Source organism: Macrotis lagotis, chromosome 1 (assembly GCF_037893015.1).
Source record: "Macrotis lagotis isolate mMagLag1 chromosome 1, bilby.v1.9.chrom.fasta, whole genome shotgun sequence".
NCBI classification, from domain to species: domain Eukaryota; kingdom Metazoa; phylum Chordata; class Mammalia; order Peramelemorphia; family Peramelidae; genus Macrotis; species Macrotis lagotis.
This window is the reverse complement of record NC_133658.1, coordinates 500,174,044-500,188,974: the sequence shown is the minus strand read 5'-3', so window position 1 is coordinate 500,188,974 and position 14,931 is coordinate 500,174,044. Positions and strand designations below refer to the sequence as shown.

Here is a 14,931-nt window from a genome sequence, read left to right as displayed (position 1 = left end):
TATATCATATAGCTTCACTTTATTACTTTTTCATTTACATTGTTGTCACTGTGTATATTGTTTTTATTGGTTGGTTCTGTTTACTTCGTTCTATATTAACCTTCCCCTGTCTCTCTGATTTCCTTGTATGTGGAATGTCTTTAATAGTCTATTGTTCTATCACAATGTATTTTAACCATTGCTCGATTTGGGGCCCCATTTGTTTTTTAAAAAATATTGCTATGAATATTTTAATGTATAGGATCTTTATTTGGTTAGTTATCTTTTTGCTTGAATGATTCAACAGTATTGTCAGGATTAGTTATTGTACTTAGCATAATTTCTTCAGGTAAAAAAACACAACCCACTATACAAGAAATAAATGCACTGATACTCTTTATAGGCCATTGAGATTTCTTTTTGGACTATTTGTCCCCATAACTGAATGAGTGATAATTCTTGAGTTCTTGGGTACTCATTAGGTTCTTAATAAGTATCTATCAGTGTTGTATTTGAGCTTGCTTGGCATACTTTTCTGGTATATGTAAAGGAAACCAGAAAAGTATGCCAAGCAAGCATATATATATGGGTTAGCTTTTATTTTAATCTTTTCATCTCTTGCATTGTCTGTCAATACTTTGCATTAAGTAAGTTCTTAGTAATCATTTATTGATAATGACTTTAAGTCTACTCAGATTAGTTTTCAAACTCTTTTGCTTTTCCGCTGTCACTTATTGCTGCATTGTCAATATGCCTTTATCAGTTATCTGTCATGCTGTTTCCTTTCTAATTTGAAGCTGTTAATTGGGAACACAATGAAATTTGTGAATTAAGGACATGAAATGTCATTTTTTGGGTAAAATATATGATTTTTTTTATGGTCAGGTGACATTATTTTGTCTGTTCATAAATTTTTTTTTCCCTTCTGAGTTTTGCAATCTTTTAATTGAGATGGTTGACTAAATGATGTTTATGTAAAATGTGTATTCTATTTTGTATAAACCCTAGAAGAAAGAGGAAAAACTCAGATCAGTTTTTTTGCTACTTTGTAGCAACTCTGGAAATAATTTTGCTAAAGAAGAGCGTGAAAATCTTATTAAAAATGAGTGTTACAAGATTAGTAACTTCACAAATCTATGCTATTTCTACTCTTCATTTATTGTGCAATTAAATCTCTTCAATGATTATGGTGGGTTTTTTTAACTTTGTGTAGGTGCTACAGGATCATCTTCTAAAAGAAACACCAGATACACTTAGTGACCCACAGTAAGTTATGCTATGTTTCTATTTCATATTAAAAGTCTGCTTTTATTACTGTGAGCTCACCTTGATATAATTAGTTATTCATTAAGTGGAAATTTAAGTTAAAGATGACTTCTAAATGTAGGTTTTATTTACTAGCATTGCTATACCAAATTATTTTCATGCACAATAATTTCATGTGAAAATAATTTTTATCCAAGTATATTTTCTCCATTACACTTGCCACATAGGAAAAACAAAAGATAGGCTTTCTTTGTTTATTGTTGTTACTTTTTTAATGTTTTGTTAAGGTTCTTTTTTTTCCTTCCAAGGAAGGAGAAGTGAGGGTATAGTCAGAAATGAATATGATTGTAATTTCTAGGTAAAATGGCTGCCTTTTTTCCATTATATGACTTAAATAATTATCATTTCTGACCCTTAAAATTGGTAACTTATAAAGAATGGAAGACCTAATTTCCATAGTATTTGAACTTTGTTTTGAAAAGAACTTTAGTGTGCAAAAGCACCTGTTAACGTTTTCAGAATTAAATTTTGATTTCAAAAATAACTGTGTTTTGATTTCAAAAATAGCATATGTGAATTTGTTCCTCTATAACTTCTTCTCTGGCTAAATGTACCTGCTTTTTGCTGTTTCATGAACAAGATACTGATCTCTTGGTTCTGTACATTTTTTATGGCTATTCCCTGTCCCTGGAATGCTTTCCCTCCTTGTCTCTGCTTATTGATTTCCATGGCTTCCTTTAAGTCCCAATTAAAATCCCATGCTAATCAGCTTAGTAGTGATGATTTGAGTCCTTCAACCCAACTAAAATCTCTTGATTATATTATGTAAGGCACTATGGTAAGGCACATATCATGTAAATGCTTATATGTACATTCTATTTCTCCCCTGGAATGTAAGGTCCTTGAGGACAAGGATTATCTCACTTTTGTCTTAGCATAATTGACAGATAGTAAATAAATAGATAATTAATATATACTTGTTGATTAATTGGGTAGTTGCTGTAAGGATTTTTTAATGAGCATTTGTACTTAATGATATAAGTAATTATCTTTATTATTTGTTTTGTACATATTTAATACATATTCCATTATCCCTGTCCCTCACCCCTTTCAAATTAAGAACTGTTCCAGAAGAAGAAAGAGAAGCCAAATATTATCGAATTTTAACTTCTTCCCTGTTGGCTTTAAAGAAACTGCTTTGCATGTTGCCTCCTAATGAGATTGCCTCTCTAGAAGAGAAACTCAAACCTCTTCTATCACAGAACAAATTTTGGAAGTTTGGAAAGCATTGTTCACCTCAGGTATATTTTGGCTTATTTATTTGTTTTGTTTGTTTATTTTTGCAAGGCAGTGGGATTAAGTGGCTTGCCCAAGGTCACACAGTTTGGTAATTATTAAGTGTCTGAGGCTGGATTTGAACTCAAGTTCTCCTGACTTCAGGGCTGGTGCTCTATCTACTTTGCCACCTAGCTGCCCCATTTTTTGGTCCTTTTTAAATTTTGATGCCTATCTTATCTTTTTTTCCTTTTTAGATAATGACTTGAGTAATACCTATTAAATTTCTCTGATCAGTTCTGATTGCTTATTTGAATTAAATTATGTCTTTTATTAGTCATTAATACTTTTGGTTGTAAATATATTTGACATTTGCACACCTTATTTTTGTAGAGATTCACTTGTCTGTTCACGAGATCCCAGAGCCATTCATATTTTCCTATATTTTTATGGAAATTAGAATTAATCAAAATTCTGATTAATAGGTTTGGAAATTTTTATTGCTCTTCAATGTGCTCTTATTTTTCTAACCATAAACAAAAGAACTTAACCTTGTACTTAATTTGTATATTTATGTGTATTTAATGGAGAAATGAAAAAGAAACTAGGCCTTAGTTTTAGCACAGTTTTTCAAGTGTTTATAACTTTATATTACTTCTTCTTGTTGTGTCTTTTAGGTTCGTTCAGCTTTTTTCGAGTTAATATCTGCTTTTTGTCAGTATATTCCTGAGTCTATGAAAGCTGAATCATCTAAAATATCTCCTGCAGTTCTTGTTAACATTGATGAAATTGATCCATTGGTTTGTCCACCTCTTTGGGAAGCTGTGCTTTACATCCTTAGTACCATCGAGGTATGTAAGACAGTTCCAAAATTATTTTTGTCCCTTGTTCATTAATGGATTAGTATCTAACTTTAATTAGTATTTGTATCTAACTTTAAAGAAATATATTATGAAAATTAAAAGATAGTAGAAGAAGCTTCTTTTAAATCCTGTTACGAATTTTAATTTAAATATAGAAATACAATTTGCAAAACTTGTATTTGGCTTGTTTGGGTTTTTTTTTTGCAAGGCAATGGGGTTAAGTGCCTTGTGGTATTTAGTTTCTTATTTAAAGCAGCAACCATTAATACCTAATAACTTACAACCAAATGCTTATTCAAGTTAACTTTTATCAGATTTATGTTTTGATTTTGACTATATCTTGATTATGACTAATGCTTATGGTATGACTCAATCTGCATTTTTTTTCCCCTGAATTAAATGATTCCTTGTTTTTTCTTTTTTTTGAAAGGACTGTTGGATTCATGTAAATGCAAAAAAAAGTGTATTTCCCAAACTGTCAACTATTCTTAGGGAAGGAGGAAGAGGTCTAGCTCCAGTTATATATCCTTATCTTTTGCCTTTTATTAGCAAGATCCCTACCTCTCCTACAGACTTGAACTTCGAATTCTTCAGAAATTTTTTCACTCATATAACTAAAGGGTAAGATGACCTAACTCTTGATTGTTACAGTACAAATTGATTTTTTTTTTTTTTGGAAATAGAAAAAGAAATACAATGTGTCTCCATATATAAAATGCCATAGTTATATTTTTGTGTTTTGGAAATAAATGTGTAACTTTATAGGTGTTCTTTGGTCTGAATGAGGGAGCACTTTATATTAATATACTTTCTTGTTAGTTAATATTCAGTGGTATAGTATGGAAGCCTAATAAGAGGGTTAGATGATTTACTAATTATTGTTTATTTTTTAATTTAATTTTATTTATTTAAGGCAATGGGGTTCAGTGACTTGCCCTTGGTCACACAGCTAGGCAGTTATTAAGTGTCTAAGGTCAGATTTGAACTTAGGTCCTCCTGACTCTAGGACTGGTGCTATGTCCGCTACATCATCTAGCTGTCCCCCCCCCCCCCAATCATTGTTGAATCAAGAGTTAGAAAGTTCAAATTCTACTTTTGTCATTGTGTCTTAGGCAATTGATTTAAATGTTCTGGATTTCATTTTTCTCTTTTACAGAATCAGGAAGTAGAACTGGATAACATTTAATAGTCTGTAATCTTTTACACTTACGACTTTGTAAGTATAGCAGATAGTATGATATTACAGTCAGAAAGACTCAAGTTCATATGCTACATTGGATATTTATTAGTCATGTGACTCTGGACAAGTCACTTACACTCTCCTAGTCTCAGTTCTGTCAGTTGAGATAGTTTAGTCTCAGTGAGGTCCAAGAAGTTTCTTGGCTCTGATTCTGTAATCCCATGATTAAGATTCTTCAAATATTTTGATAATCTATTCAGTGTAGTGGAAATGTTGAATTTGGAGTCAGGATTATCTAGGTTGGAATCCTAGATCTTCATTTATTACTACCTCTTTGATTTTGGGTAAGTCACTTTACTTTTCTAGACCTCATGGAGCATTATTCCAAATTGTTGATAAAGAGATATGATTCCTCAGATGTATAGTACATATTATATGTACTATACATATAATTTTCTCTCTCAAACTATTCAAAATTCCATTAAAAAGTATTTCTTTATAATAATTTTGGCAATGTTTATTAAAATGAATCCCTTTTCAACTCATTTGAGACATTAAAATATTCATGAAATTATTTTACGATAAATATCTTTGCACAAAAACATTTTCACTTTTCATAAGACACAATGAGAAGCTTGAGCTAGAATCTTCTGAGATCTCTTTCAGCTCTCAATCTCTGATCTTAAATGCTTTCTTAAATATTTTTAAAATCACAATCTAATATTTTTTCTTTGAAATTCTCATAATATTACATAAACAACAGGTCACTCAAAACAACAAAGTCAAATATACTAAGATAAAAAAGTAAGTGTATTTTGCCAAATAGATTAGTTTGGTAACATTTTGAGAAATAGGATCCAGGGTAGACAAGATATTAAGTAATTCATCAGTATAATTAATTTTTTTAAAGTGGTGATCTAAGTGCAACAAATAATGAGAATTCAGTTCATTATAATGGTGATTAAAAATGTCTTAAGTTTTTTATTTTAACTTATTTTGATTAAAAATGTCTTTATTTTAACTTTTTCTTCAAAAATTTTTTTTAATTTGTGCAAGATTATTTGCTTATTTACATTTAAGTTAGTTTGAGAGACAAGGTTATTTAGTGGAAAAAGCAATCTGATTTGAAATAAGAATTTTGAAATTCTAGCTTTGTTACTCTACAGTTCTGTAAATGTTATCAGGAAAATCATTTAAGATATAGGTTTTTTTCTCTTTAAAATAGGAATAATAATACTTGAATTATCTACCCATTTAGAGTTGTGAGTATAAAATGGGAAAACACAATTTAAAGTACTACCTAAATGTTAACATTAATGAAAAATGTTTTTTTACCAAAAAAATTTTCTCTCAGATTTCTGTGGTTTTAAATTTTAATTGCTCCCTTTTCAGATGCTCAGAATCAATAAAAATATTTAAGCTAATTGAATATAAGTATTATTAACTATGTGACCTTGAATAAATCAATTAATTTTGGGGAGGAGAATCTTATTTTCTCATCAGTAAATTGAGGGAGTTGGTCTAGATGTCCTCTAAGCTCCCTTTTATCCCATCACCAAAAGTTCTTTCAATCTTAAACAGACCATGATTCCTAAGTACTTCACATTGTTTAGTAGTTTTAGGAATTATCATTTTGGTGTTGGTAGAATACTTTCTTTAGTGTCTACATTTCGTGCCATTTTCTTAATTAACTATAAGAGTATGAGACAATTCAGTAGTCAGAGAGGCAAGATTATTGTTCTTATCACAAAATTTATTATTTCTTAGACTATCAACAGAACGAATCCTAACCAGCCATTCAGAGTGCTCAGCAATAATATCTGCATTTTTTGAATGTTTACGGTTTATAATGCAACAAAATTTAGGTGAAAAAGAAGGATCCATAAAAATGCAAGAGATGCTTATCAATGATCAGGTATTTATAAAATAAAAATAACTTATTTTAAAATGTTTTATCTTAATTTTTTATTCATTTATTTTTCCAATTATATATAAAGATAGTTTTTAACATTTTTTTAAAAATTCTCTTCCCTCTCATCCTTCCCTCCCCAAGATAGTATGTGATCTGATAAGGGTTATATTTGCACAATCGAATTGTATTATACATATTTACATATCAGTCATACTGTGAAAGAAGAATCAGAACAAAAGTGAAAAACCACAAGAAAAAAAAATTTTTTTAAGTGAAAATAGTATGCGTTGATCTGATTCAGATTTCTTAGTTCTTTATCTGGATGTGTATAGCATTTTCATTCACAAATCTTAGAATATTCTGTCTTTGATCGTTGTTTTGTTGAGAAGATCCAAGTCTATCATAGTTGATCATCATACAATGTCACCATTACTCTTTTTACCTTTTAATATTAATGATGTTTATAATATTTTAACTTAACCCTACTTATTCATTAAGTAACATATTGATTAGATAAATTCAGAATTCTACAATTATTATGTCCAAGTCTAAAATTATGATGAAGTTGGGAATTAACTATACGCTATTCCAGTGAAATGAAAAGTTTTGGATTAAACACATTTATACAGAGAAACCTTCATTTTTTTCTTGTCTGAGAGAGGCTATGTTCTTTAATGCAAAAATAGAGAGCTGACCTCAGAATCAGAAAAATTATGTTGGTTATGTGATCCTGAATAAGTCACTTAACCTTTCACTGCCCCCAGTTTATATTAGTAGAGTGAAATTCCTCACTAGGAACTCCTTACACTTAAGAAAAATGACATTTCTGGTTAAAAATAAGGTAAAGAAGTATTTAAGAAATTCTAATTAATCTTTAACTTTTAGAATTGTAGGGAGAAATATATTTTTCAACAATTGTCTTGTTTCTTTTTTTTTTTTTTTTTTTTTAAGGTTTTTGCCAGGCAATGGGGTTAAGTGGCTTGCCCAAGGCCACACAGCTAGGTAATTTAATGTCTGAGGCTAGATTTGAACTCAGGGACTCCTGACTCCAGGGCCAGTGCTCTGTCTACTGCACTACCTAGCCCTGACCCCCAATTGTCTGTTTTCACAGTTTGTCAGTATCACTTAAATTTATTCTTTTCAGAATTTGATTTTTTTTACCTTTCATTTTTAGTTGATCCCATTTGTTGACACGGCACTGAAAGAGCCAAGACTGCAGAATGAACAGCTCTTTGATCAGTTGGCAGAAACACTAAATTCCTGGGAAACTAAAGTAGAAAAGCAAGAAGATGATTCAGTAATGAATAGTTTGAAGAATGTGCTGAAAACTTTTTGGATAAGTTTATCAGACATTTGTCTTGAGAAAATTAGTAATCAAGAAATTGATGTAAAATCATTATTGGGAATATCAACCTTATTGGAAGTTCTTCAGAAGGCAGAAAACACTTGGGTACAAAGCAAAAAAAAAGTTTCCAAGATCAAATGTATGGATGATGTACCCGAAACTAGCACAGAGAACAAAATACAAATACCTGAAGAGGAGGATATTGATGACTCTGAATTCTGTTGGGATGAGAAACTTCCAGTTCCTATAACTCATCAAGACAAAGGACCTTTGAATGACTTAGTTTGTAGACTTGCAGAACTGAGTATTGCATACATCAGTGAACTGAAGTCAGAAAAGCATTTAGGCTTTTTGGCTTCTCTTCTCAACTCTTTCTCTTCATGTCAACTATTTCAAGCTCTGCTGGACTTAGCAAATGAAAAAAATAAGTCCAATAAGGACCTTGTTCCAGTACCGCAGGAAATAGTAAAACCTATCCGGGACAATCCTGCAATACAGTTTTTGTATCACAGATTAATGAATTGGCTTGGTGAAAACAAGAAGGAAAACTCTGACTTTCTGGTTGATATTTTGTACAGTATTCTCTGTTGCTGTGAAACTGATACAGAAAGAAAAATTATATTGGATGATTTAACAAAGGTATTGCTAGGTTGACTCTCACTTCTGGACATAGAGTGGCCATGTATAGCTATGAGCAAGTCATTTAGCCTTCCTGTACCCCTATTTTCTTACCCATTAAAATGGATAGTACTATGTCACAGGGTTGCTGTAAAGATTAAATGAGATAATGTTAGCTTTGTAAAACTTAAAGTACTTTATGTAAATAGTAGCTATTATTATTATTGACCTTTTTCTTTTAGATTAGCATGTCATTTCACATACATTTTAAAAGTTTATGGAATAAGTGGAAATTCAGAGTTATTTTTTTGGACTACACTGCATTCTCATAGTCATTTATCAAGTCAGACTTTTTATTAAATGCTTGCTATATACTAGAAACTGTTAAGCACTGGAGCATGGTTACTCTTTTTGTCTAAGGCTAAATTAAAGAATATGATATTGATCATTATTGGAAAGTTAAACAAATGTGGGATGTCTGTTAAAAAAAGACTTAGAGACTTGTTAGCTGTCTTCAGATATCTGAAGGACTTGCTCATGTACAAGAGGGATTAAATTTGTTTTGTTTGTCTGTGAAGGATAAAACTAGGAACTACAGATTGAAATTTCAGAAAATTTCATCATTATTAGAGCCAATGAGTGACTTTGGTACATAGTTCTCTGTTACTGAAAATATTAAAAGTAAATAAGTTAGACAAATACCTTCAGAGAAGTTGCAGAACTTAGTTGATTTATGAGGATCCTCTAATTTCATAATTCTGTGATCTTATATGAGAATTTAGTAATAAATTCTTTTAGTTATTTGCCATTAGTCCATAGACTATGAATGGATTCTTTGAATTTAGGAAACTGTTAATTCCCAGTCTTATGACTTTTAAGTGGCTTTCCTAGCTAATTTTAATTTTGCTTATGCCATAATAGTAGTGTTGATATTTTAGAAGTTGTTTTTTGTCCTATTAGTGAATTGTAAGTAATTATTTTTTCCTCATTCAATAGTTGGACCTGAAATGGAATATTCTTCTTCGGATTATACGAAAGGTATTTTCTTCATTTTTCTTCTATGATTGTTTGTCGGTTTATAAAAACAATTAGTATCCACCAAACATAAGAGTTTATTTATAAGTCAGTGATCAGTAAAGTTTCTTTCCATATTTATTTACCAATGTTGTAGTGTGTCAAAATTTCACATTACTAAATCCTTCCTCTCATAATTCAGGAATGTATTTCCTGCCATCAAATTCATTAGTGGAAGATCATCATCATCATCGTTATTATTATTATTTTTTGTAATTTGTTCTGGCTAGGCTTTAAATAGGAAAAAAGAGAGCACATTTTGAAAACTCCTTCACATTCTAGGGGGGAAGGCAAAGATTTGTTTACCAGTGTGCAGTTTTTTAAAAAATTAATTTTGATTTCAATATCAAAAATATTTTATTTCTTTACTGTCTCTTTTCCTATTGAGAGGAAAAACCAAACACCTTATAAAAAAAATCTTTTTTGTCAAGCAAAATGAATTCCCTTATTGATCATGCCCTAAATTTTTTAAAATTCAGTTTCATTATTTACATTAGTACAGCAAATTATTCATCGTGTTTTAATTAAAATTTTTTCATGTAATATTTTTCTTTTCTATCCTTGCAACCAATGAAAAGAAAACAAAACCTTTGTAACAAATATACATGATTAAAGAAAAAAATTCCCATATTGGTCATGTCTAAAAGAATTTTTCTCTTATTTTGCACCTTGAGTCCATCTCTCTTTAGTAGTGAAGTAGATAGTATGCTTCATTGTCAGTCCATTAGAATTGTGTTTGATCATTACATTGATAAAAATTTTGTAAGAGTTGCTTTTGAATCTTAATTTTTTTCAATTAGGCAGTACTATAATTGTAACAATATTTCCCTATAATCCCTTCATTTTTTTTTATTCTGCATGGAGAGTTTTATGAGAGATAGTGTGATTTAGTGGGTACTGTGACAATCTTAAAGGCAGTAAGACTTAGATTCAATATCCACTTCTGATACATATTAGCTAGGTGATCCTGTTTTTAAGACTTATTTGTTGCAGAAAGGTTTTCCCTGTATTGGTAAAGGGTGTTGCCTCATTCAGAAGTTAATTTTACCATTGAAACCACAGATCGAATATCTTTATCACCAGAGAAATGATTTGTATCATTTCTTAATGATGCCCAAGCATGATAAAAGGCATTTTTGTGGTTGCCCTCTCAAAATTTTTCCTTTTTCATAGTATGGTTTTAATTGTGAGATTTAAATTTCTAAGGAGTTAAATTTTTTTTTTTATAGATTTGCTCCTTAGATCAACAGGCATCTACTACTATTGTAGCATAGTTTTCATGTTATTTTGAATGTATTGAACAATCCATTTAATATCAGTCTTCATATCTGTAAAAAAAAATTAAATTGATGACTAGTTAAATGGAATCATCTATAATCTAAAGAGGATTCCAAAGTAAGCTTTTTTTTTAAGGTTTTTGCAAGGCAGATGGGGTTAAGTAGCTTGTCCAAGGCCACACAGCTAGGTAATTATTAAGTGTTTGAGACCAGATTTGAACCCAGGTACTCCTGAACTCCAGGTACACCAGGGCTGGTGCTTTTATCCACTGTGCCACCTAGCCGCCCCCAAAGTAAGCTTTTTTTTTTTTAAGAACAAAAAGCCTTAGAATAGTAGACACAAAAGGGACATTGGAAGTTACATAATTTTGGGCAGTTAGGTGGTGTAATGGATAGAGCACCCACCCTGGAGTGAGGAGGATCTGAGTTCAAATTCAACCTCAGTCACTTAATTGCCTAGCTGTGTGACCTTGGGCAAGTCACTCAACCCCATTGCCTTGGAAAAAAAACAACAAAAAAAAGAAGTTAAACAATTTAATTATCTCATTTGACATATGAGGAAATAGAAGCCAAAAAGATACTTAGGTTATGTAGCAATTTAGTGACAAGCCAGGAATAGAACATGTTAAGCTTAGCTTTTGTACTATTTAACCCATTTAACCCATATTTAAAAAGAAATTATTTCCAAAGAATGATTTGTAAGGCATTTCCCAATCCGCACTTGGTTTTTGGATGTTTTTTTTTTCAGATTGCTTTGAAATGAACCAAGTTGCAATTTCCCTTCTTCCTCAATCCCCCCAAACAAAAGGCGCATGAGGAACATGGATCAGCATGTTTCTGGAATGGATTGATGGATTTTTTTCCCCTGAAGATCGGTCATTTGCTGTTAAACATCTGGGCTCATAACATGCTTCTGGGCCTAAGTTTTTCTTTTTTTTTTCCCCCTTTTTTCTTTTCATGGCAATGTAATTTCAACCTTTAATTCAGAAGTAACGTGCCACTATTATACATCAAGTGCTCTTTAATTTTACTAAAATTTACTATTTTTGGTAAAATTAAAGAACCAGAAAATAGCATTTGTTAAGTTTTTTTATTTAAAATTAATTCATCGAGATTTTGGGTGGAGATAAAGTATGCTTAGTGCTAATCTCTATGGGGAATATATTATTAGAACAGCCCATATCTGTTTGGGAAGAAGACATGCATTGGGAACATGAAAATACAGAATGTCCTATGAGTAGTAAATTCCCAAATCAGAGGTATAGACAAGATTTTTTCAGAGAGGGGAGTGATCATTACTGTCTGAAGTAGTTGCAGAATATTTTAATCAGTAGACTTTCCATGGTGGGGTGGTAGCATTAGATAGCTATTAAATAACATGCACTTTAGAGAAGAGAGTATGACATTAGATGAGCCTAAATGGAACAGAAGTTATTTATTTAAAAAATAACAGGAGGCCAAAGTTTGAAAGGCTGATTAGGATTAATTTAGGAGTTTGGAAATTGGATATTAGGGATATCATGTGACATATGACTTGTCTTCACATTCTGCCTCAGATACTTAATGACTGTATGCTCATGGGCAAGTCATTCAATCTCCCAAAGCCTCAGGTTCATCATCAGTAGAGTGGGACTAGTAGACTCATATGTACTACTTATCTTATAAGGTAGGTTGCTGTAAAGAAAACTTTTTTTATTTTTTTAAGTGCAGGATTTGAACTCAGGTACTCCTGACTCCAGGGCCAGTGCTCTATCCATTGCACCACCTAGCTGCCCCCAAGAAAACTCTTTACAAACGTTAAAGTGCTGTTATTTTTCTTCAGATAGTGGTGAATTATTGAAGTTTTCTAGGCAAGGAACTGACATGAAAATGTCATTTTAGGAAAGTCAGTGAATTTAATAAGCTTAGATATCTTTGGCATAAATCTTGCTAATGCTTACCTTTACTTTTATGCTTTCAGGCATGTTCTAGTTCCGATAAACACATGTTAGTATCTACTTGGCTAAAGGGAGATATCCTAGGAGAGAAATTGGTAACTTTGGCTGATCATTTATGTAATCAGGACTTGGAAGTTGCAATATCTTCAGAATCCTTTACCTCAGAAAGATGGACCCTGTTAAGTTTGGTATTGTCTCAGCATGTTAAAAATGGTACGTTCATTTATAGATTTATCTTGCCAATTGGGGATCACTTTTTTGGAAAATCTAGAATTGGTCAGTTTCAGTTATGTTCTTGTTCTGTTCTTGTTCAGTTATGTGTGACTCTTTGTGATTCTATGGACTATAACATGCATGGCCCTTCTGTCTTCTACTTTGTCCATGTTCGTGTTTGTTGTATGTATAACCCTATATATCTCATCCTTGGCTGTCCTCTTTTCCTTTTTTTCTTCAATATTTCCCAACATCAGGATTTTTTCCAGTTAATTCCATCTTCTCATTGTTTGGCCAAAGTATTTAAGCTTCAGCTTAATTTCTATAAAAAGAGACTTCTTTTGATCTCCTTGCTTTCCAAGGGACTCTTAAAAGTCTTCTTCAGCATAGCTTAAAATCATCAGTTCTGCATTACTCAACTTTTCTTATAGTCATAACTGTACATTGGTAGTGGAAAAACCATAGCTTTGATTATATGGACCTTTGTCAGCAATTTATGTCTTTGCCTTATTAATATGTTGTCCAAATTTTCCATAGCTTTCCTACCAAGGAGCAAGTGTCTTAATTTCATGGTTTCCAAGAGTATAAAATCTGATACTGCTTCCATTTTTTTACCTCTATTTTACCAAGATCTTTGTTTTTTTGATGTTTTTAAGTTTCTAGTCTGTTTTTATACTTTTCTTTTTTCACCCTCATCAAGAGGCTTAAGTTTCCTATTCACTTTCTGCCATCAGTGACATTATCTACATAGCTGAGATTGTTGATATATCTCTCATGCAACTTTAATTTTGACTTTTGATTTAGCTAGCCTGCTATTTCACACAATATGCTCTGCATAAAGTTAAAATAAATGAGGTTGGGGGGCGGCTAGGTGGCATAGTGGATAAAGCACCGTCCTTGGGGTCAGGAGTACCTGGGTTCAAATCCGGTCTCAGACACTTAGTAATTACCTAGCTGTGTGGCCTTGGGCAAGCCACTTAACCCCTTTTGCCTTGCAAAATCTTAAAAAAAAAAATGAGGTCAGGACAGCTAGGTTGCACAGTGGATAGAGCACCCACCCTGGAATCAGGAGTACCTGAGTTCAAATCTCAGGCCTCAGACATTTAATAATTACCTAGCTGTGTGGCCTTGGGCAAGCCACTTAACCCCATTTGCCTTGCAAAATTATAAAAAAATAAAAAAATAAATAATAGTAATAAAAGAAATGAGGTGACAATATACAATCTGTCATACTGGCTTTCCATTCCTAAGTCATTTAGTTGTTTTGTGTTTGATTCTAATAGTTGTATCTTGGCCCTTACCAGCTTCCTTAGGAGAGACAAGTAAGGTGATCTAATATTTCCATAGCTTTAGAGGTTCCCATATTTTGTAGTGATCCACTCAGTCACAGACTTTAATGTTGTCAATGAAATAAAGTAGATGATTTTCTGAAACTGCCTTGCTTTCCATAATACAGAGAATATTGACCCTTTTGTCTCTGGTTCCTCTACCTCTTGGAAAAGCAACCTGCTATTCAGGTAATTTTTAGTTCTTACGTTGCTAAAGCCTAATTTAAATCCTTAAGCATAATATTGCTGGTATGTAAAATGATTTGCACTTGTTTGGTAATTTGAACATTCTTTGGAAATTCTTTTATTTAGGATTGTAACAAACTTTTTCCAGTTCAGTGGCTCCTTTGAGTTTTCCAAATTTGCTGGAATATTGAGTGCAGCACTTAAATCTTACCATCTTTAGGATTTTAAATAGCTTAGCTAGAATTTCATCACCTTCACTAACCTTCCTAATGTCTGCTTGACTTCATTTTCAAGAATTCCTGTATCTCAATCAGCAGTCACAACATTATGATTATTGTTGATTTTAAAATATTACCATATTGGTGATATTAAAATAATTCTCTATATTCTTGCTACTTCTTCATAATCTCTTCTACTTCTGTTAAGTGCCTACTGTTTTTGTCTTGTGTTATGTTCATTGTTGAATGAAACATTCCCT

General features: G+C 31.8%; 1 protein-coding gene across 4 annotated transcripts in view; it reads left to right on the top strand.

Annotated features, from left to right (window-relative positions):
• LTN1 (listerin E3 ubiquitin protein ligase 1) overlaps positions 1-14,931 on the top strand; it is a 104,666-nt gene that overhangs the window by 28,071 nt on the left and 61,664 nt on the right. For all 4 annotated transcript variants that reach the window (XM_074213953.1, XM_074213952.1, XM_074213951.1 and 1 more), the window contains exons 5-12: positions 1,193-1,245; positions 2,366-2,546; positions 3,198-3,371; positions 3,814-4,004; positions 6,331-6,478; positions 7,650-8,459; positions 9,435-9,476; positions 12,750-12,939. In XM_074213953.1, the coding sequence (XP_074070054.1) occupies positions 1,193-1,245; positions 2,366-2,546; positions 3,198-3,371; positions 3,814-4,004; positions 6,331-6,478; positions 7,650-8,459; positions 9,435-9,476; positions 12,750-12,939 (1,789 nt within the window). The remainder of the gene's footprint in view (positions 1-1,192; positions 1,246-2,365; positions 2,547-3,197; positions 3,372-3,813; positions 4,005-6,330; positions 6,479-7,649; positions 8,460-9,434; positions 9,477-12,749; positions 12,940-14,931) is intronic.